The sequence below is a fragment of the Salvelinus namaycush genome, chromosome 3 (assembly GCF_016432855.1).
Source record: "Salvelinus namaycush isolate Seneca chromosome 3, SaNama_1.0, whole genome shotgun sequence".
In the NCBI taxonomy this organism is placed as follows: Eukaryota; Metazoa; Chordata; class Actinopteri; order Salmoniformes; family Salmonidae; genus Salvelinus; species Salvelinus namaycush.
Genome location: NC_052309.1, coordinates 4272458 through 4296724, shown reverse-complemented (window position 1 = coordinate 4296724; position 24267 = coordinate 4272458). Strand labels below are relative to the sequence as shown.

The 24267-nt window shown below is 39.1% G+C and overlaps 1 protein-coding gene across 1 annotated transcript in view; it reads right to left on the bottom strand.

Annotated features, from left to right (window-relative positions):
- LOC120044864 (nuclear GTPase SLIP-GC-like) overlaps positions 1-20881 on the bottom strand; it is a 41177-nt gene extending 20296 nt beyond the window's left edge. Inside the window, exons 1-15 of the mRNA XM_038989557.1 lie at positions 20816-20881; positions 13098-13135; positions 12804-12911; positions 12452-12557; positions 10287-10509; positions 9532-9753; positions 9103-9318; positions 5224-5402; positions 5042-5072; positions 4811-4912; positions 4096-4180; positions 3459-3592; positions 3184-3363; positions 529-686; positions 335-440 (exon numbers count right to left, since the gene is read on the bottom strand). Coding sequence (XP_038845485.1) covers positions 335-440; positions 529-686; positions 3184-3363; positions 3459-3592; positions 4096-4180; positions 4811-4912; positions 5042-5072; positions 5224-5402; positions 9103-9318; positions 9532-9753; positions 10287-10509; positions 12452-12557; positions 12804-12911; positions 13098-13110 — 1863 coding nt within the window. The 5' untranslated portion in view covers positions 13111-13135; positions 20816-20881. The remainder of the gene's footprint in view (positions 1-334; positions 441-528; positions 687-3183; positions 3364-3458; positions 3593-4095; positions 4181-4810; positions 4913-5041; positions 5073-5223; positions 5403-9102; positions 9319-9531; positions 9754-10286; positions 10510-12451; positions 12558-12803; positions 12912-13097; positions 13136-20815) is intronic.
- Between the last annotated feature and the right edge of the window lie 3386 nt (positions 20882-24267).

Below are 24267 nucleotides of genomic sequence, written 5' to 3'. Positions count from 1 at the left end.
AAATGTCAGGAATTGTGAAAAACTGAGTTTAATTGTACTTGGCTACGGTATGTAAACTTCCGACTAACTGTAGGCAAAGGATGAAGGTGGAAACTAGAATCTGTACAATTGTAGTATAGAGCAGCAGAAGCTTATAGATAGTACATTTAATAACACATATTGTTCAGTACGTTATTTTAACCTGAAACATTCTGATTTCTATGTTAGGGTCCCAATAGTTTTTTCTTCTTCAATGGGCCCCAAAATTCTGACAACGCCCCTGGTACCATCTATGATACAATTTCACAGTTAACTACCAACCAAATGTACATAACACAGTTGTATTTCCACAAACCTCAGTTTTGAGGAATGCCAGCCGAGGAAACATGGTTTCTTCATCATGGCGCTCTAAGAGGATGCTGAAATTATCAATCTTTGCAGAGATAGATTTCTGAGATTTCCTAGAAGACATGATGATAACCGTGTTATTCAAGTGGTGGATCTTTGCCCCAATAAATGTGTCTGTAAGGCACGTAGAACATAACTTACTTGAATGTTTTTGAAAACATATTTTTAATGGCATCACACAGAGAGCTACTCAGAGAAGCATTCATGTTTGTTTTTACTCCATTTGTTGACCTGCAGAACCCCTGGCCATTGCATACAGCTCTCAGCGTCTGGTGGTACCCCCCTCCTCCTTTTCCTTTCTGAAAAAACATAAAACTATCATCATTTTGTCAGATTGGAGTTTTCCTTATTTCATCTTGTTCTAAGAGCAGCTCTTTCCTCCATGGAAAAAACAAATGTGATTGGCTAAGGTTTGGCAAGAAATGCATTCCAAGTAATTCCAATTAAGTTTAGAGTTAGGGGTTGGGGTGGGATACGAACCAGGGACCTTAAATGAGCTTTCATCCAACCAATCACATTTGTTCGAATCAAATTTTACTTGGCACATGCTTCGTAAACAACAGGTGTAGACTAAAAGTGAAATGTTTTCAATACAGAGAGAGAAAAAATAAATAGAAACATAATAACACAAGTAATAGATTAATGATAACTTTGCTATATACGCAGGGTACCAGGACCAAGTCAATGTGCAAGGTAATTGAGGTAGATATGTACATATAGGTTGGGATAAAGTCACTAGGCTACAGGATAGATAATAAACAGTAGCAGCAGCGTATGTTATGAGTCAAAAGAGTTAGTGCAAAAAGGGTCAATGCAGATAGTCCAGCTAGCTATTGGTTAACTATTTACCTATTTAGCAGACTAACAGTGTAACGTTCGTCTAAGTCGTCCTCCTCCTCAGACGAGGAGAGGCGAGAAGGATCTGAGGACCAATTCGCAGCGAGGTATGCAGACATAATGAATTTATTAAAGGAAAGACGAAACACGAAGAACACTTGAATAGATTACAAAATAACAAACGACGTAGACTGACCTGAACATAGGAACTTACATATAGACGAAGAACGCATGAAACAGGAACAGACTACCTAAAACGAACGAACAAACGAAAGTCCCGTGTGGTAGACACAGACACAGGAACAATCACCCACAAACAAACAGTGAGAACAGCCTACCTTAATATGGTTCTCAATCAGAGGAAACGTCAAACACCTGCCTCTAATTGAGAACCATATCAGGCAACACATTAACCCAACATAGAAACACATAACATAGACTACCCACCCCAACTCACGCCCTGACCAACTAAACACATACAAAAACAACAGAAAACAGGTCAGGAACGTGACAAACAGTCTAGCACACTATTGACCTTGAGAAAGAGCTGCGTTTATAACAAGGTTTAATAAATTACACTCAAACAAGATTGAATAAACAGTGCTCAGATCAGTGGAGACTCCATCATTGAGCACCACACTTTTAGGTAAAAAAGGTTTTGAGGCTTGCCTGTTTTGTTTGTTATTTTGGCATTAATACGTGTCACATATCAATTTGCAAACAATGTAAAAACATTTAATTGAGTTAATAAAGCCGCATACAAACATGGTCTCTTTTTTGCTTTCTTGAGTAAGGCAGCTCCAAATGCAGATGTTTTAGCCTAGCTCAGTGCTTTCTGTGGTGGTGGGGCTAGACAGCAGACAATAAAGAGCGTTGCACCTGATTGGCTCATTTTTCAGTCATGATTGGTTCAATTTTCTGTCACTCATGGGACAGTACGTCATCCCCAATTCTAAGGTTAGAGCTCGAAAATGTTAGCCCCTTGTAACGCTCCTCCTCTTCGTCTGATGAAGAGTAGTCAAGATCGGACCAAGGTGCAGCGTGGTAAAGTGTTCATTATATAAATTTAATGAAATACGAAACACTCTACAAAACGACAAACGAACAGTTCTGCAAGGTGACATACAATAAACAGAAAACAACTACCCACAAACACAGGTGCAAACAGGCTACCTAAGTATGATTCTCAATCAGAGACAACGATCGACAGCTGCCTCTGATTGGGAACCACACCAGGCCAAACACATAGAAATACAAAACACGGACAACATAGAACACAGGACATAGAATGCCCACCCCAACTCACGCCCTGACCAACCAAAATAGAGACATAAAAAGGATCTCTAAGGTCAGGGCGTGACACCCCATGGCTTCTGCCATGGAGTTATATTAGAAGTGCCCATCCAAGAGGCTCAAGGTCATTGGCCACAGATAAAAAGGTTCTAACTTGGTGGTGCGCAAATAGCCTATAACCTGTTTTAGAGAAATGTAATCATCGAAAATTGTAAGAGCTTTCATTGTCTGTTTATATGCCCCATTTATTATCCTATGGTTCTGACGTGTACAGGGAGAACACTGTAAGAACGGCCCATGTTCTGAATTCTGTCACTGTACATGTGCTGAACAAATAGTTATATTGACTACGTCCGTCGTTGCGTTCTCATTATTGTCTTAAATCGAAATTATGGATTGCTTCTTATCCGCTTGTCGCCCCCTTATGCTATAGTTTGTACATCTCAATTGTCAGTAGAAACCACATTTGTTTAAGCAAGTCTGCCATATCAGCTATATTTTATGTGTAGTGGCTTTGCTTGCATGCATCCCACTTTTTTTGTTTGTTTGCCCCACCAAGATGTACATGCTAAAATCGCCACTCGCTCAGATCAAAATTGAATAAGTAAAATTCCACTGAACCCTGCTAGAAACCTTATGGCCCAGCCTAAGGTATCATTGACTTACTGGTGCTATCACTTCCTCCTTGGCTCTTGTCACACATGTCTTCTCTGACTCTAGCACTCCGGCTGAAAGGCACTTGTCAAACTCCATGTGAATGTCTGACATGAACTGGTCAATGTTCTGGAGCTCATCTTCCAGCCTTTGTTCTAGAAGCTTGTGCAATTTTTTTTTTTCGGTCTCCATCTTAAACACAACAGAGAACAACCAATCCGTAAATATATTGAGATGGATGAAGGGTACATTCATTTAAAAAAAGGCTAATGCATTAAAGGCAATACCGATTTGGTGATCCCATGGTTTACCACGTGGACCATGGAGAGGATCCCATAGGCTCCAATCACATAGTCTCTCATCACTTTTTCTGACCGTTGGTCATTCAGGCTTTTCAGCAGAGCTCTCAGCTCAGGTATCTCTGAAAATGAGATGCATTTTGTCCTTTTTCTGTTAATGTACAATAATCTTTAGGTCAACAATCATTGTATGAGCAAAGAAAGCTGTTGTTAGATTCATATTCAGGTTGAGTATATTACTTTAGAACAATTTATAATAACAGCCCCAACTCCAATAGATTAGGAAAGAGATGGTATTTGCAAACTGTGCCGGTTTTACTTTCGGTCTTGTTTAACATTTTAAACCTTTACCATACCCTGACACTTACCCTAATACATATTCATTATACAGTACCTAACCTTTCAAGGTTCTTGTGTCCTAGAAGTCATTTGCATAAGTTTGCCAAAAAAACATTGCATGTAAATGTTTTTTCAAAAGTTGTATTTCAATGTTTTGCTAAAATGTATGTGAAGTTTAAAATATATATATATATATTTGCAGTTTTTTTTGCTGTTTGCAACAAACAATCGGTTTGCACGTATTCCTATTGGAGGTTTTGTTGCACAATAATGCAAGTGATCATACCTGTCTCTTCTTGTCTCAGAATGCAGTTATTATCCTTCTGGAATTCTTGAGAACTAACAGTAAACACCTGCATTTCATCAATAGCCTGAATGTATTTCATAGATGAAGTGACAAAAGAAAAACAATGCATCAATATAATTAGCAATCACTCTTCAGTCAATCATTGCTGAAGTAGCTGAACTGCTTCTTTTGGAGTTTCAGGGACATTTCCAAGTTTTTGAATAATACAAAATTGCATTTACCTATTCAATGAACTTCCGGTCTAAGAATTTGAATGCCATTTGAATGGATTTTATATTATTCTAATTCAAGGGAACACCTTTGTCTTCTGACAGATAACGTCATTCTAACACGACCATGTTGCCATGAACTATCAGTTCTTTAGCATTTTTCTCATTTCATGTCCAAATCACTTTAAAGTAATTTTGTTGAGCTACACAATCAATTTGAGATGCTTTGGGATGCTTTGGACATAAAACACAAAAAAATGCATTGATTTTTGGACACAAAGCTAAAACATTTGCATGTGGAGACAGTAGCTAGGTAAACAAAATAAAAGCATGGATTGCTGTCTTACCTCGTCCATACACTACAAGGCAAGGAAACTATCCCTTTAAGTTAAAACTGGACATTTTTCTGGTTTCAATCAATCTATACATCTGAACCAAAGATCCTTTATAGTTTCTTATTTGGTTAAGCAAATAAAACATATTACTTCATATGGGTTGCTGTAATTCTCTTGAATTTCCATCTTGGCTTGTTGATTTCGGTGCAATATGCATGCACGTTTCTGCTCCTCTGAATCGTTAGAAGAGTCCTAATTGCATGTGAAATAAGAGGAGACCATGGGAGATATCCATACAGTGACATATTCAATTCTCTATAAACCAATTATTTGTTTATAGTTCTGTAAACAATGTATTTGTTATATTTTGTGTAGCTGTACCTCTATGTGAAGGTCTTCATCGTCCATTTCACTGAAATTGGATTTTGTTCTTTATTAGTGATGTATAAGCAGTGAAAATATGTCTATATCTGGGTAGATAATTGTAAACAAATATTTGTAAAGTAATCGCAATATATTAAACTGTTAAAACAGTAATAACATTTGAGTTTAAAATGTCTCACAGCATATAATTGTCTGGGTTGATGTCGTCTGTCTTAGTACAGATGAAGGTGATGTTCTGACACTGTCCACCAGGACCCATATTACTGATGCTGTTGTCCAGCATATTCCATGCATCCCTGTCAGCCGCAGCCCGGTCAATGTCAGCCACGACCCACACAGAGGAGCACTTAGTAATGTACTATATAAAAAAACATTGTGTTCAGAAATGTTATTTAGAATGTTAAAACAAAAATTGTAACAGCTGAGGTAAAATAAAACATTGGACATAGTGTAAAATATTTGAAGCCATAATCAAAATTTCACTCATCATTCAAGCTGATTCTTTTTAGGTGTACATGATGAGTTGAATGCCAGTGTTTCTAATGCTGGAATTCAATCTAACCCACTGTAGTAATGTTTACAGTGATGTTATTTGGAGAGAAGAAATAGCCGCACTCACACACACACACTTCTTTGAAGTAGGTTTTTATAGCCCTAACGAAAATGTAGTTAATAAACTACATTTTACCTCCTGAATACCTACTGGATTCATGTTACCTGATCAAATTGCTGTACAATGATCTGATGCACATTCAGATTTCATAAATCAGCACTGCAGAGCTCTCCCTGTCCTATACCATGCCTTGATTGTATTACTGTTGATGATATCTGGAAATGTGCATGTACACCCTGGTCCATCTACTGTTGCTAGCCCCAATTCTGACTAGTGCTCTGATATCTGCTTCACTGATTTCTGCTCTTGTAAAAGCCTGGGTTTTCTGAATGTTAACACTAGAAGCTTATTACCTAAAATGGATCAATTGAAACTGTGGGTTCACAGCTCCAATCCAGATGTGTTGGTCATTACTGAGACGTGGTTAAGGAAGAGTGTTTTGAATACTGATGTTAACCTTTCTGGTTAAAACCTTTTTCAGCAAGACAGATCTTCCAAAGGTGGGGGAGTGGCAATCTTTACCAAGGATCACCTTCAGTGCTAGGTTATCTCCACCAAGTCTGTCCCCAAACAATTTGATTTGCTGGTTTTAAGTATTAAACTTTCAAATAGCTCTTTATTGAGTGTTGCTGGGTGCTATCGTCCTCCATCAGCACCAGCCTGTACCCTACCTGCCCTAAGCTCTCTCCTGGCCCCTTACACCAATTCTGAATGTGTCCTGCTAGTTGACCTAAACTGGGACATGCTTAAACCAACTGACCAAGTCCTAAAGCAATGGGACTCAGATTATCTGTCCATGTCCCTTAAAGTCGATGATGTGGTTGTTACTGACAAGAAGCACATTGCTGTGCTCTTTAATCACCACTTCATGAAATCAGGATTCCTATTTGACTCAGCCATGCCTCCTTGCCGTCCAACATTTCCTCATCTCCCACCCCTTCTAATATGACTATCCCTGATGCTTCTCCCTCTTTGTACCCTGCCAAGCTACAAAGTTTCTCCCTGCAGGCAGTCACTGAGTCTGAGGTGCTAGAGGAGCTCCTGAAACTTGACCCCCAAAAAACATCTGGGTCAGATGGTTTAGATCCTTTCTTCTTTAAGGTTGCTGCCCCTATCATTGGCAAGCCTATCTCCAATGTTTTTTAACCTTTCTGGGTAAGTTCCCATTGCTTGGAAGGCAGCCATGGTTTGTCCTTTATTTAAAGGGGGAGATCAAGCTGACCCTAACTGTTATAGGCCTATTTCTATTTTGCCCTGTTTATCAAAAGTGTTGGAAAAACTTGTCAATAATCAACTGACTGGCTTTCTTGATGTCTATAATATTCTCTCAGGTATGCAATCTGGTTTCCGCTAAGGTTATGCATGTGTCACTGCAACCTTAAAGGTCCTCAATGATGTCACCATTGCCCTTGATTCTAAGCAATGTTGTGCTGCGCTTTTTATTGACTTGGCCAAAGCTGGGCCGGCTAAGGAGTATTGGTGTCTCTGAGGGGTCTTTGGCCTGGTTTGGCCACTCTCTCAGAGTGCAGTGTATAAAGTCAGAAAATCTGCTGTCTCAGCCACAGCCTGTCACCAAGGGAGTACCCCAAGGCTCAATCCTAGGTCCCACGCTCTTCTCAATTTACATCAACAACATAGCTCAGGCAGTAGGAAGCTCTCTCATCCATTTATATGCAGATGATACAGTCGTATACTCAGCTGGCCCCTCCCCGGATGTTGTGTTAAATACTCTACATCAAAGCTTTCTTAGTGTCCAACAAGCTTTCTCTACCCTTAACCTTGTTCTGAACACCTCCAAAACAAAGGTAATGTGGTTCGGTAAGAAGAATTCCCCTCTCCCCACAGGTGTGATTACTACCTCTGAGGGTTTAGAGCTTTAGACCTCATACAAGTACTTGGGAGTATGGCTAGACAGTACACTGTCCTTCTCTCAACACATATCAAAGCTGCAGGCTAAAGCTAAATCTAGACTTGGTTTCCTCTATCGTAATCGCTCCTCTTTCACCCCAGCTGCCAAACTAACCCTGATTCAGATGACCATCCTACCCATGCTAGATTACGGAGACATCATTTATAGATCAGCAGGTAAGGGTGCTCTCGAGCGGCTAGATGTTCTTTACCATTCGGCCATCAGATTTGCCACCAATGCTCCGTATAGGAGCACTCTATACTCCTCTGTAAACTGGTCATCTCTGTATACCTGTAGCAAGACCCACTGGTTGATGCATATTTATAAAACCCTCTTAGGCCTCACTCCCCCCTATCTGAGATATCTACTGCAGCCCTCATCCTCCACATACAACACCCGTTCTGCCAGTCACATTCTGTTAAAGGTTCCCGAAGCACACACATCCCTGGGTCACTGATATTTTCAGTTCGCTGCAGTTAGCGACTGGAACGAGCTGCAACAAACACTCAAACTGGACAGTTTTATCTAAATCTCTTCATTCAAAGACTCAATCATGGACACTCTTACTGACAGTTTTGGCTGCTTTGCGTGATGTATTGTTGTCTCTACCTTCTTGCCCTTTGTGCTGTTGTCTGTGACCAATAATGTTTGTACCATGTTTTGTGCTGCTACCATGTTATGTTGCTACCATGTTGTTTTCATGTAGTGTTGCTACCATGCTGTGTTGTTGTCTTAGGTCTCTCTTTATGTAGTGTTGTTTTGTCTCTCTTGTCGTGATGTGTGTTTTGTCCTATATCTCTATGTTTTTTTGTTTTTTTTTAATCCCAGCCCCCGTAGGAGGTCTTTTGCCTTTTGGTAGGTCGTCATTGTAAATAAGAATTTGTTCTTAACTGACTTGCCTAGTTAAATAAAGGTTTAAAAAAATTCAATAAAAGAAAAATTAACAATACACATGTCTTAAATGCATAATTTAGCTTGAATGCAAAAAGTACTAAAAATGTATTCTTAAAATAAATTATTTATTCTTTTTGCTTTTTGGGGTTCTGCATAAGCAAAAAAAAAAGAACCACCACTATGGTGGTGGATCTTTGATGTTATTGGGCTATTTTACTTCAACTGTTCCTGGGGCCCTTGTTAAGGTCAAGGGCATCAGGAACTCTACCCAGTACCAGGACATTTTAGCCAAAACCCATTTGCCTCTGCCAGGAGGCTAAAACTTAGATGCAAGTGGGTCCCAGCAAGACAATGACCCCAAGCACAAATCAAAATCCACAAAGAAATTGTTAATAAAACATATTTTTGGGGTGAAAATTAATATACGTTTAAATAAACTTTTTGAAGGTACATTTCTTTGCTTTTAGTTTGAAAAACATGCGCTGACAATATACAATAACTTCATTTTGGTAAGGAAAGCTTAACCAAAACCATTCTCTGATTAAACCACATAAATACCACACTACAGCTTACCTTCAGGTTCAATTAAATTGAGACCTACTGTAAATGCATTCAGAAATTATCACAAAAGTAAATGATTACCGATTCCCACATCTCATCTCTGGCCTTGTTGCAGTCTCCAGTTCCTGGAAGATCCACCAGCACAATGTGTTCCAGAAGATCCTTGGAGTTTGGCATCTTGATGGTCACATACTTCACAAGTGGCCAGTAATGTATCTGAGATGATTTATATTGTTTCCCATGTATCTTTCTTTTGCTTCGTATGTAGCAGGCGATCTCTGTAGAGAACTTTGTGGCCTGTCAAATAATGTAATATTATTCTTAAGTCACACTCTACCCTTTTACAACTTTCTGGTATATTTAATAAAATAATTGATGGCTATTATGCATTTCATGTTGTTTGTCATGCTGTTCTTGAAGTTCAGGGGTTCAAATGGGAACATATTGGACCCAAATTGGATCTCAGACAGCAAAAAAGACCCTGTATAAAAGAGGCTTAAAATGACTTACTGTGCCAAATGACAGGATTTTCCTAGTTGATGAGAAAAACTCTGGGATGTCGCTGAATGTCTCTGACTCCAGTGACTTCAGTTCATCAAAGCTTTTCCCGACTGCATCTTCTCCGTACAATGCCTGGATTTTACTGTTTGACATATTTACCATCCTTTTATCTTTCTCCTCACCATCAATTTCTTTGATTTTCAAAAGTGATTCCAGCTCCTTCTCCCATTCCTAAAAAAAAAAGTAAAACATTATTATTTTACTGAATATATTATATATTTATATGATGGATCAAACATTTCATTACCCACATATTATAATAAATAAGTGATAAATACTTTGTTGAGGGAAATGTACTTGATTCGACTGTGATAGGTTGTTGTCTCACCTAACTATCTTAAGATTAATGCACTAATTGTAAGTCGCTCTGTATAAAAAAATCAGCTAAATCAGATTTCCCAAACTCGGTCCTGGGTCCACCCCTGCATGCACGTTTCGTTTTTTGCCGTAGCACTACACAGCTGAATCAAAGAACCAGCACATCCTCAAGCATTCATTAATTGAATAAGCTATGTAGTGCTAGGGGAAAAAACAAAACGTGCATCCAGGCCAGGGGGGGGGGGGGCGATGTGCTAAATCACAAAAATGTTAATGTGATTATATTTGCATGGTGACAGGACACAACTTGGTGCCTAGGTGACTTGAACTGGTCTTCAAAATTTCACAAATTATATCTTGAGGTTTATCAACATTGCTAAAATCACCTCTTTAGAAATGAAGTGAATCTCTGCCACGTAGTTGGAGTCCGTCATATTGGCCTCCACCTGGATGATGACTGATGTGCATGCGCCAACAGTCCCTGAGGGAAGCAAGGTCTTCACCCCCAAAATGGCATTCATCAGTGAGCTCTTACCAGCTCCTGACCTCCCAAATACACCAACAACAACTTTGTCGTCAATGATAGCATCCAAAGCTGAGATTTTTTCCCTGTTAACAGTGAATCACAGAAAAGCAATGTCACACTAAAAATGCAATTAATTGACTTGAGGTCTATCTATACATAAACAGTAGAAAGCAGAGGGGTGTACTACATAGTGGGATAGAGGAGTTAGCAAGCTAACTTTAGTCAACTCTGAATTCAACTTGGGATAACCGTTGACACTGTGGCTCACCTTTTAGCCAGGTATGTTTCTATGACAATGAATCCTTAAGCTCTTACAGTACCTGCTCCGGGGCAGGCTAACTCCAATGTATGCTAAATAATGTTTCTGAGGATAGAGTTACATTTTTCAGCGGAACAATTGCACAAATTGTGACGCGATTCAGGAAGGTGGGCGTTTGATGCCAGTTCCCACAACACAGGAGGGACGTTTAAAAAATACATTTTAAAACTACATGCACGTAATCTGTAAATATGAGTAAAAGGTTAAATTACGAGCCTAGATTACCAAGAGAAAAAACTAAGCTATATAGGGAGCAAGACAGGATTCTTCCAGGGTTGCCATGATTGGCTGAGATAATGGAGCGGCTGGACATGCCGAGAGATGAGTTCTAATTGGTCTGCCATGTCACAGTGTCACGTTCTGACCATAGTTCTTGTGTGTTTTACTTGTTTTAGTGTTGGTCAGGACGTGAGCTGGGTGGGCATTCTATGTTGTGTGTCTAGTTTGTCTGTTTCTATGTTTGGCCTAATATGGTTCTCAATCAGAGGCAGGTGTTTTGTGTTGTCTCTGATTGGGAATCATATTTAGGTGGCTTGTTTTGTGTTGGGGTTTGTGGGTGGTTGTTTCCTGTCTTTGTGTTCGTTTCACCAGAGGACTGTTTTCGGTTTGCCACGTTTGTTATTATTGTATTGTTGTAAGTGTTCACAGTTTCATCTTCAGACGAAGAGGAGGAAGGCTGCCGTTACACACAGGCTTCTGTCTATAACAGAATGGGGGCTTCCCAGGTCAGTACATAGATCATATTTGCTACCAGATTTTTAAAAAATGCTATAGCTATTGACAACGGCAAAAGTGTTGCTATAGCTTTCAACAACATTGCTGCCCTGCATTTAACTGGTGCTATCGACAAAATTCAGTTGGAGAAAGTTGTGAGCCACTACTTTCTGGAGAACAATGCCAGACTGACTCTCTTTGACTCTGAAAATACTGTAAATCAGTTTGCATTGCTATACGCAGGGATTCAAACTCGTCACTTTTGGGAGATATTCGCCGTTGTGATCTCAATGGGAACACTTTGCCTACCCGGTACGGAGGGCAACTGAATCAAGTGCAGGTACCGCCAACAGGGCAAGACGAATTTAAAGAAAAAGGAAAGCAAGGCTTTAAAGTTGGCTTTTCTACAGACTAGGAATGCTTTGAAGATCGCAATCGACCAGTTGGTGACCACTGCTGTAAACCATAAATTGGGATTATGGTTCAGGAACTTGTTTAGTTAGCTAGCTAAACAAAGGAGACAAAAGAGAGCCATACACAAAGAGACCTGTTCACATGTGAATTCTTAAAGAGATGGGTGGGGCTAAGACTTAAGAGAATGTGAACAATGCTGAATGGCTTTCCAAGAGGTGTTCAGTTTTCCTGAGTGGTCCCGTGTCAGCCTGACTTAAATTCGCTTGAAAATCAGAGATATGATTTGAGTACTGTTGTCCATCAATGATTCCCAACTGAATTTACTGAGCTTGAGGAATTTTCTATATTTTTTTCATTCACTTTGAGCATAAGAGTAGGTTGTGTAGATCGGTAGGAAAACAAATAAAATGTAATCACTTTTTAGATTTAATTTTAAGGCAGCAAAATGCTAAAACTTTGGGGTGTGTAGACTTTTACTAGGCACTGTATGTATTTTCTTGAAGAATGAATGGGAATATAATTAATTTAAATGTCAAAAATCGATGTATCAACTTTTTGAAGAATACAAGTACACTTACCTTAAATAACCAATGAAATCCATGTTTGCAAATGGAGGTGACACCTTGTCTAGCCTGCTAAGGACTTTTCCAATGCCCTCTTTGGCCACTTTTATGACATCCATCTCTACACACACACACACACACACACACACACACACACACACACACACACACACACACACACACACACACACACACACACACACACACACACACACACACACACACACACACACACACACACACACACACACACACACACACACAATGAGTTTACAATGTAATAATTGTATTATGCTGTGGTATAATTTTTTTACATCGGGTTTACTGTTTGTTTCTTAAAGTAGCTATTACAACGATTATATCTTACCGAGAGTAGGTGTTGCTGCAGTTCCCTTTGCTATGGCACAAAGGCGTTTATTACCTTCCCTGCTCTGATCATTTGAAGTAGAGGGGTCATCAGACCCTCTTTTGTGGCCTGAGAGAGAATCACAATCACTCAATGTTCAAGAAGATCCATCATCTGTCCAAGAAAGTCAGTATTTCTTTCATGGTAGGCTGCCTGTACACCATTTATCTCAATATAATATACATTGGACATCAAGAAGTTATTATAGACATAGTAATCCTCAACTGAAATAATCTACATCTTAGATTTATGTACCTTGGGTAGCCATGATTGGACACCGTCCGGGGCTTAGACTGAAAAATAAAAAATTAATTAATTGATTATGGTGATGAAAACAGAGATAATACATTCTAATCCCACAGAAAACATATTATCACAGGAAACAGTCATTATCTGATTTCAGTGGAGGGTCCTTAGAGGAGGACCATCATACTCAGTGAATTTCAGAAAACATTTAACATTACAAAAGTTATCCTTTTTAGATAGAACTAAACGAAATATATTCACGTCATCAAATACCAGATTATAACACACTGTTTTGCAGTGAAGGTCTACAGTAGTCTCAACAACACACTCTAGATTAGCACAATAGTGTAGCCAGAGGACAGCTATTCCCCACCCTCCTCTGGCTACATTAACTTCAATACAAAACCTAGGATGCTCGTAGGCCTTACCCGCTTCCATAGACCACAAAGTAATTATGACCACTTCCAGAGAACGTCCTCCAACCAATCAAAGCTTTTGCAATATGAACTGACATGTTGTCCATCCAATCATAGGATTAGGATCAGAGAACAAACCTAGTGTGGTGTGTTGGGGTATTGCCACATATTTTGATAAAATATTGAATTTGGCCTTTTCTACTATAGCCCATAGAAACGTATTGAATAACTCATTCATAAACGGAAAAAAAACAGGCAAAAAATAAATCATAAATCATCTAGGTTATTTAAGTGTCTGTCCTATATATAGGAGATATAAGAAAACTCAGGGAATATACAGTATAGAGGTCGACCGATTAATCGGAATGGCCGATTAATTAGGGCTGATTTAAAGTTTTCATAACAATTGGAAATCGGTAATTTTGGACGGCGATTTTGTCGAATTAAAAAAAAAAAGTTTACACCTTTATTTAACTATTTAACTAGGCAATACATTCTTATTTTCAATGACGGCCTAGGAACGGTGGGTTAACTGCCTTGTTCAGGGGCAGAACGACAGATTTTTACCTTGTCTGCTCAGGGATTCAATCTTGCAACCTTACGGTTAACTAGTCCAATGCTCTAACCACCTGCCTCACGAGGAGCCTGCCTGTTACGCGAATGCAGTAAGAAGCCAATGTAAGTTGCTAGCTAGCATTAAACTTATCTTATAAAAAACAATCAATCAACCATAATCACTTGTTATAACTACACATGGTTGATGATATTACTAGTTTATCTAGCGTGTCCTGCGTTGCATATAATCGATGCAGTGCGCATTCGCGAAAAAGGACTGTCGTTGCTCCAACGTGTACCTAACCATAAACATCAATGCCTTTCTTAAAATCAATACACAGAAGCATATATTTTTAAACCTGCATATTTAGTTAAGAAATCCAGGTTAGCAGGCAATATTAACCAGGTGAAATTGTGTCACTTCTCGTGCATTCATTGCACGCAGAGTCAGAGTATATGCAACAGTTTTGGCCGCATGGCTCATTGCGAACTAATTTGCCAGAATTTTACATAATTATGACATAACATTGAAGGTTGTACAATGTAACAGGAATATTTAGACTGATGGATGCCACCCGTTAGATAAAATACGTAACGGTTCCGTATTTCACTGAAAGAATAAACGTCTTGTTTTCGAGATGATAGTTTCCGGATTCAACCATATTAATGACCTAAGGCTCGTATTTCTGTGTGTTATTATGTTATAATTAAGTCTATGATTTGATAGAGTAGTCTGACTGAGCGATGGTAGGCAGCAGCAGGCTCGTAAGCATTCATTCAAACAGCACTTTCGTGCGTTTGCCAGCAGCTCTTCGCTGTACTTCAAACTTTGAGCTGTTTATGACTTCAAGCCTATCAACTCCCGAGATTAGGCTGGTGTAACCGATGTGAAATGGCTAGCTAGTTAGCGGGGTGCGCGCTAATAGCGTTTCAAACGTAACTCGCTCTGAGACTTGGAGTAGTTGTTCCCCTTACTCTGCATGGGTAACGCTGCTTCGAGGGTGGCTGTTGTTGATGTGTTCCTGGTTCGAGCCCAGGTAGCGGCGAGGAGAGGGATGGAAGCTATACTGTTACACTGGCAATACTAAAGTGTCTATAAGAACATCCAATAGTCAAAGGTATATGAAATACAAATCGTATAGAGAGAAATAGTCCTATAATTCCGATAATAACTACAACCTAGAACTTCTTACCTGGGAATGATGAAGACTCATGTTAAAAGGAACCACCAGCTTTCATATGTTCTCATGTTCTGAGCAAGGAACTTAAACGTTAGCTTTCTTACATGGCACATATTGCAATTTTACTTTCTTCTCCAACACTTTGTTTTTGCATTATTTAAACGAAATTGAACATGTTTCATTATTTATTTGAGCCTAAATTGATTTTATTGATGTAATATATTAAGTTAAAATAAGTGTTCATTCTGTATTGTTGTAATTGTCATTACTACAAATAAATAAATCGTCCGATTAATCAGTATTGGCTTGTTTTGGTCCTCCAATAATCGTATCAGTGTTGAAAAATCACAATCGGTAGACCTCTAATACAGTACCAGTCAAAAAGTTTGGACATACCTACTCATTTAAGCGCTTTTCTTTATTTTTTACTATTTTCTACATTGTAGAATACTAGTGAAGACATCAAAACTATGAAATAACACATATGGAGTGTTAAACAAATCAAAATATATTTTATATTTTAAATTCTTCAAGTAGCCACCCTTTGCTTTGATGACAACTTTGCACACTCTTGGCATTCTCTCAACCAGCTTCGTGAGGAATGCTTTTTCAACAGTCTTGAAGGAGTTTCCACATATGCTGAGTGTTACGTCCGTCGATAAATGAAGATCAAGGTGCAGCGTGGTAGGCGTACATTTTCTTTATTAAAATGTTCCACAAAAACAAAAAAAAACTCAACGAACGAAAAGCTTAGGAGTGCAACCCATGCAACAAAGACAAGATCCCACAACTGAAGGTGGGAAAAAGGGCTGCCTAAGTATGATCCCCAATCAGAGACAACAATAGACAGCTGCCTCTGATTGGGAACCATACTCGGCCAACAAAGAAATATAAACATAGATTTCCCACCCTAGTCACACCCTGACCTACCAAATAGAGAATTAAAAGGATCTCTAAGGTCAGGGTGTGTCACTGAGCACTTGTTGGCTGCTTTTCCTTCACTCTGCAGTCCAACATCCCAAACCATCTCAATTAGGTTGAGGTTGGGTGATTGTGGAGGCCAGGTCATCTGATTCAGCACTCCATCAATCTCCTTCTTGGTCAAATAGACCTTACACAGCCTGGAGGTGTGTTTTGGGTCATTGTACTGTTGAAAAACAAATGATAGTCCCACAAAGCGCAAACCAGATGGGATGGCGTATCACTGCAGAATGCTGTGGTAGACATGCTAGTTATGTGTGCCTTGAATTCAAAATAAATCAGAGACCGTGTCACCAGCAAAGCAACCCCACACCATCACACATCCTCCGTCATGCTTCACAGTGGGAACCAAACATGCAGAGATTATCCGTTCACCTACTCTCACAAAGAGTCTCACAAAGACACGGCAGTTGGAACCAAAAATCTAAAATTTGCATTCATCAGACCAAAGGACAGATTTCCACCGGTCTAATGTCCATTGCTCGTGTTTCTTGGCCCAAGCAAGTATCTTCTTATTATTAGTGTCCTTTAGTAGTGGTTTCTTTGAAGCAATTCGACCATGCAGGCCTGATTCATGTAGTCTCCTCTGAACAGTTGATGTTTTGATATGTCTGTTACTTGAACTCTGTGAAGGATTTATTTGGGCTGCAATCTGATGTGCAGTTAACTCTAATGAACTTATCCTCTGCAGCAGAGGTGACTCTAGGTCTTCCTTTCCTGTGGCGGTACTCATGAAAGCCAGTTTCATCATAGCATTTGATGGTTTTTGCGACTGCACTTGAGGAAACTTTTAAAATTCTTGAAATGTTCCATATTGACTGATTTTCATGTCTCAAAGTAATGATGGACTGTCGTTTCTCTTTGCTTATTTGAGCTGTTTTTGCCATAATATGGACTTTGTCTTTTACCAAATAGGGCTATCTTTTGTATACCACCCCTTCCTTGTCACAACACAACTGACTCGCTCAAATACATTAAGGAAAGAAATTCCACTAATTAACTTTTAACAAGGAACACCTGTTAATTGAAATGCATTCCAGGTGACTACCTCATGAAGCTGGATGAGAGAATGCCAAAAGTGTGCAAAGCTGTCATTGAGGCAAAGGGTGGCTACCTTGCAGAATCTTAAATATAAAATATACACTTTAGTGGTTACTACATGATTCCATATGTGTTATTTTATAATTTTGATGTCTTCACTATTTATCTACAATGTAGAAAATACTACAAATAAAGAAAAACCCTGGAATGAGTACAGTAGATGTGTCCAAACTTTTGGCTGGTACTTTATATATATATATATACTGTATATATTTTTTTACACATATTTAACAATTTTTTGGGGTGGCACAAATCTAGGTTGAGGTTGTAGAGCAAAACTTGTTTGTGAGGAGACCGATTTTCAGGGTGTCTCATGGTCTGACAAACACTGCTGTAGCTCGGCCACCTTCCACCGCAGACGCGGAAGGCCGAAAGAGACGGATATCTCTGGCTTAAACTGACAGATTTTGATGATGAGCAAAACTCATGAATATGATTACATTTCCAATATTAGCAGGCAGTGTTTAGACTGTCCACTTTGAAGAGCTGAGACAGAATGGCTATATAAGGAATGGAACATATAGGACCAGGGCCCCGCTACCATTATAACCTATACAGCTGTCAGATGTGGACGTTAACAAGCAATAACTGAGATGGAAAGATAATGGTGGAGAAAGGTCAGGAGGAGTTATTTTAGTATAGAGGGAAGGGATTCCATACGTTAAGTAAAGACAGAATACTTTAAAGGCAGGGCTATGGGATTAGAGAATTTAGCTGTTCCATGGAATTGCTCGGCTTTGTTATGATTGTGATAAAGTCTAATTGAATCTACAAGTTCCGGTATCTGTGCAATTATTTGACTCAATGTTTTTCCACAACAGATGTTACTTAGATTGATGCACTGGTGGATCAATAGACTGAGGGGTTTAATCAGCTTCTTGATATGCCACATCTGTCAGGTGGATGGATTATCTTGGCAAAGGAGAAACGCTCACTAACAGGGGTGTAATAAAAAAATAAGCTTGGTAGCATTTTACTTGAGACCAAGTGTCATAACACGTCATGACACAGTCATAGCCATGCTCTAGTATGTCATAACAGCTGACATAACTTGTCAAAACTTGTTATAATATGGACATACCACTGTCATTCCACATATATTTAGACCTGTTGTAGCATATATTGTGTTATTTTATGGCTGGATATGACTCCTACAGAGTCAACAGTATGTTGATGTTGTATACCTTTTTTATTGACCATATTAAATTGTAATTGCTCACACATTGATGTCAAACAAGTAAAGTATAGTGTATTTTCTACAAGTTTTTTCATAAAGTGTATTTTCTACCAGTTTTTTCATAAAGTGTATTTTCTACCAGTTTTTTTTTAAATATGATGAAAAAAACATGACTGTAAAGAATTCATTACAACAATCAACAAAGCATTAAAGAAACAAACTTTCAAATAAAAGGAAACTTCTTGGCAGGGAAAAATACTACTTTGAGTGAATGTGGGTTTTGACACTCTTAGGTAGGTATCATAACCAGCCATAAAATAATGCAACATATTTCACCACAGGTGTAAATATATGGGCCATGACAGTGCTATGACCATATCATGACAGGTTATGACAAGTTGTCAGCTTGTAGCGGTATTTATTAGAGAGGGGTAAAGATAAAGATTTTGTTCGGGCGCCAGGCAGGTATTAACCATGCCGGAAGGAAAAGAGTAGAATAGAGAGAGTACCACTACCAGACCCACACACATCAGCAGAAGAGACTGCCTAGAGTGTAGCCTGTTTACCAGATAGCCAGTGGAGAGAAAAGAGAATACACACATCAGCAGAAGAGACTGCCTAGAGTGTAGCCTGTTTACCAGATAGCCAGTGGAGAGAAAAGAGAATACACACCCTATAAAACCCACATCACAGCACAGGGGTAACCCCACCAAGAATACCTCATACAATAATAATAATAATAATAATAAATGTGGGGGGTGTTCATAGACACAACAAAGGCCTTAAAAATGTCCACAATCTTCTCGGCCACATGTCATTAGTACACCCCACCTCAATACAGTTCAAATAACAATACACAACTTGCAAGCAACCTCCCTTTTAACTAAAATGTCCACCCAAATACTTCTGGCAGGGCAATAATAGTCCAGCTCTAATGAACGTCAATGGGAAGTGCATTAGGAAAATAGAGAGTCTGTTGCAGGGTAAAGCACTGGAAGAGAAAGAGAGAAAGAGAACAAGAGAGATCTTAGCTGTGGTCTTCAGGCGTACCGGTGTACTGTCTGACTGTCCGATGGTTTGTTGGTTTGTATGTCAAAGCTTCGCAACTATGTTGCTACTAATCCATGCGATCCATAACCGGCGCGTTCCCAAACGAAAACAATCACGACCTAGAGCGGTCACACCGATGATTGGGTTAAATACTTTATAAACTACACACGCTGAAAACAAACAAAACTTCTGCAGCATAGCACACACAATCAAACTGTCGTGCCAACCAAGAGCTCCTCCCCAAAGAGCTGAAAGAGCTGTCTTTATTTCCTTATTGCCGATGCGCTCTTAAAGTGGCAGCGCACGGTGAAGGCTCCGTGCACGATTTCGCCACAAGCTGTTATGACACATTATGACATGGTTATGACACTAGGTGTCACATAAAGTGGGTCCAACACTTTACATGTTGTGTTTGCATTTTTGTTCAGTGTACTATGCACAAAGTATCATTTTGCCTTTGCCCTAGTAACCTTTACAATGTCAAATGACCCTGCTGAAAGTCAAAGAGAGATTTACATGGTTATCAAAGTGTCACTTCAGCGTTGGCCTACACATAACACAGCCTTTATTTAAAAAATATATGGTGGAAAAATGATTGGAACAATTTCCCTGTTTGACCGCAAGGTTTTATGGGTATTATGACACCTCCACTATGGGGCTCTATTTTCTTATGGCTTATGGTGAAATCATAGGGGGAGGAGTTGCACCTAGTTCAGGCAACTGAGGTATGGGGTTTGAGCGGGAAGACGTCGATGTGCCCTTGAGCAAAGCACTTCACTCGTATTGCTCCTATAAGTTGCTCAGGATAAGAGTGTCTGCTAAATGACTAAAATGTCAATTTAAAATGTAAGAGAGAGAGCGAGTGAGCGGCAGATGACAAACTGTACTGGATGGGAGAGCCCCATTCTTACCAAGTTCTCCCAAGGTAGCTAGCTATAGTGAGCCATAGCGTTTATTGTTTAGGACAGCCCTGCTAACCCTCTTTAGCCTGTATTAAGAGAGCAATAAAACCCTGTTGTCTGGTTCAACTTGATCTACCATCTCCAGCTAGCTGAGGAGTAGACCCAGTAACGCCACACTATGATAAGTAGCATTTACTTGGTTATTTTCTGGATAAAAATAAGTAAGTAAAGCATTGCTAAAAGTACACACAAAATGTACAGCAAGTGAGAATCTTCATCTGTCAGTTGATTCCATCCAGAGTAACCAGTACAGATGAAAGAATAACACATTGAACATGGAAATAAAAATAGATTATGTTCTTACATTGAAAAAAGGTGCTCAAGAAATGATGCCCATCTTCGTCAATCCTTCATGGCGTTCTGCTGTTTTGCCCGCTAAACTGACTAAGACTATCTCTTTCTCTTTTTCTCTCTCTCTCACTCGCTCTGTCACTTTCTCACTCACTCTCACACACAGGCACATGTGTGTTGACCACTTTTTACTTTCACTCTCGATTCTGCAAAATCAAAAGTGTGTCCTTCCCTGAAGCAAAGGCTGGGGGATAATGCAACAACTTTTTGCAGTATTTTGTATTACTTTTTGCATTATTATTTTTAGTTTGGTTTATTAATTCGACCATTTAAAAAAACAAGCACACATAACAAATAAACTTGAAAAAGCCGTACATGCACATGAATAAAATCATCGAGGATAACACACAATAAAGTCTGGAACTTATTTCCATTGTGGTCCTCTTGAGACAAGATGGCTAGACAAGATCGAACACAGTTGGCAGTGAAATAATAAAACAAAAACAGAGAAGCAGAACATCTATCTCATTATTCCAGTATACAAGAAAGTACCTTTCCCAGCATTACTCCTGAACCTGTATAAGCACACATCAGCAACACCTGATCTGGTTCTGTGATTGTGTGCATCCCTAACACGAGGAAGGTAATCACTTAGATATCTGGGCGCAGGACCATAAATACTCCTGTAAACCAAACCTAGTCTAATCTGGGACACCCTAGCCTCAACAGGCAGCTAGTTTAGTTCCTGAAAACAGCTCCTGCCTATGTGAGTACGTGGACTCACCTTCAGCTTTTGATCAGCATTTTCTGGGCTATCTGGAGCTTCCCCTTGATAAGTTTAGATAAGCCCCCAAACCAGGAAGTAATAGAAATAGTCAAAATGGCATTGAATGAGGGCAGTAGCAATGAGTCCTTATTATCAAGCAGCTTGGACTTTCTAGACAAAAACTTAGTCCTGTCATTAACCTTCCCTAGCACTTTATTGGCCATGCTCACACCTTCCAACCTTCCATCAAGGATACATCCCAAGTAGCTAACAGAGGTTTTAGTAGTCAGCACCTCACCCCCTAACTCCACTCTGATTTCAGACGACCTACACAATTTAGGTCTCGATCCAAAAATAATTGCTTCAGTTTTCCCTAAGTGCAGAGATAGCTTATTATCTCCAAGCCATTTGCTAATGTTAGTAAGCTCTGTGCTAAGTATGCTCTCCAACATAGTTTTACTTTTGTGAGACACCAGAAGTGTAGAGTGATCCGCATAAAGAAAAAGATGGCAAGAACAAGCATCTTTCATATCATTAATATACAATAAAAACAGCAGAGGCCAGAGCACGCTCCCCTGCGGAATGCCACAACTCATTGGTTTTGCCTGAGACAGTGAACCATTAACTTCTTATGTGTACCTGGGACGGTATCATCCCACCTGGCCAACATCCGGTGAAATTGCAGAACGCCAAAATCAAATTAAATTACTATAAATATTTAACTTTCATGAAATCACAAATGTAATACATCAAAATAAAGATTAACTTTTTGTTAATCCAGCCAAAGTGTCCAATTTCAAAAAGGCTTTACGGCGAAAGCAAACCATGCGATTATCTGAGGACAGCGCTCAGCACACAAAACATTACATACAGTTATCAGCAGAGTAGATTAGTCACAAAAGTCAGAAATAGCAATAAAATGTATCACTTACCTTTGACCATATTCATATGGTTGCACTCACAAGACTCCCAGTTACACAATAAATGTTTGTTTTGTTCGATAAAGTCCCTCTTTATATCAAAAAATCTCCATTTTGTTGGTGCATTTTGTTCAGTAATCCAATGGCTCAAAGGCAGTCACAATGAGCAGACGAAAATTCCAAATAGTATCCGTAAAGTTCGTAGAAACATGTCAAACGATGTTTATAATCAATCCTCAGGTTGTTTTTAGCCTAAATAATCGATAATATTTAAACCGGACAATAGCGTCGTCAATATAAAAGAAAAACAAGAAAGGCGCACTCTCGGCCATGCGCAGAAAACAGCTCTGGGGACATCCCACTACCCAAAGTTGTCATTCTCCCTCATTTTTCAGAATAAAAGCCTGAAACAATGTCTAAAGACTGTTCACAACTAGTGGAAGCCATAGGGAACGGAATCTGGGTCCTATCCCTATAAATGGTGGATAGGCTTTCATTGGTAAAACAGCCATTTCAAAATAATGGCACTTCCTGGGTGGATTTTCCTCAGGTTTTCACCCTCCCATTTCAGTTCTGTTATACTCACAGACATTATTTGAACAGTTTTAGAAATTTTGGAGTGTTTTCTATCCAAATCATATCCTAGCTTCTGGGCCTGAGTAGCAGGCAGTTTACATTCGGCACGCTTTTCATCCGTAGGTGAAATTAGTGCCCCCTACCCTAGTGAGGATAACGTTAGTCAAAGGACCAGGCAAGGCCTACAACAGCACAGGCATACATACATATTGCAATTGCATGTCTCAATGCTAGTCACAGGACCAGGTAAGGGATTACCCCCCTGAAATGGACAAAAATGAATGGGAACATATTGCCATTGAACGAAACATATACACAATCGCAAATACCAATTAAATGGAAGGCAGTTCATGCAAACCATATTGCAAATGGCATATGGCAAACGCCAAGTGTCATACAGTAAAAATCCCAAAGATGGCGAGCACGCTCCACTGTACATTCTCATATTGCAAATGGACATAAAGTTAAGACCCAAGAGCAAATGTTGAAAATTTGAAATAAAAAAATATATATATATCACCCTCTGAAAAAGTGCTTTCTGGACCGTTTTTTTGAAATTCTTTCGATTTTTTTGTCAATTACACATGTATAAGAACTGTATGAACATACCTTTGTTGTATTTTATTGTCATAATTTACGCATAATTTACGCATATGTTTTGTCCATTTGCAATATGATATCATAGGAAGTCAAAAGTCAGTGAACCATTGCCAAGGGGCATACGAAATGTCCAAATGCAATATGAAAGTATTGAAAGTGCCAAATCAGGATGTTATGTTCATTTGCAATATATGATCATAGGAAGTCGGCTTCCGAACCCAAAAGTCAGTGAACCATGTCCAAATGGCATTTATACTGCCAAAATGATAAATCTCACTATGTTAAGTTAGGTCACCACAAAACCACAATAACCACAGCCATTTTTCCAGCTAAAGATAGCTTTCACAAAAACCAGAATAGAGATAAAATTAATCACTAACCTTCGATTATTTTCATCAGATGACACTCATAGGACTTCATGTTACACAATACATGCATGTTTTGTTTGATTAAGTTCATATTTATATCAAAAAATCTGAGTTTACATTGAGGCGTTAGATTCACTAGTTGCAAAAACATCAAGTGACTTTGCATAGCCACATCGTTTCAACAGAAATACTCAACATAAATATAAATGATAATACAAGTAATACACATAGAATT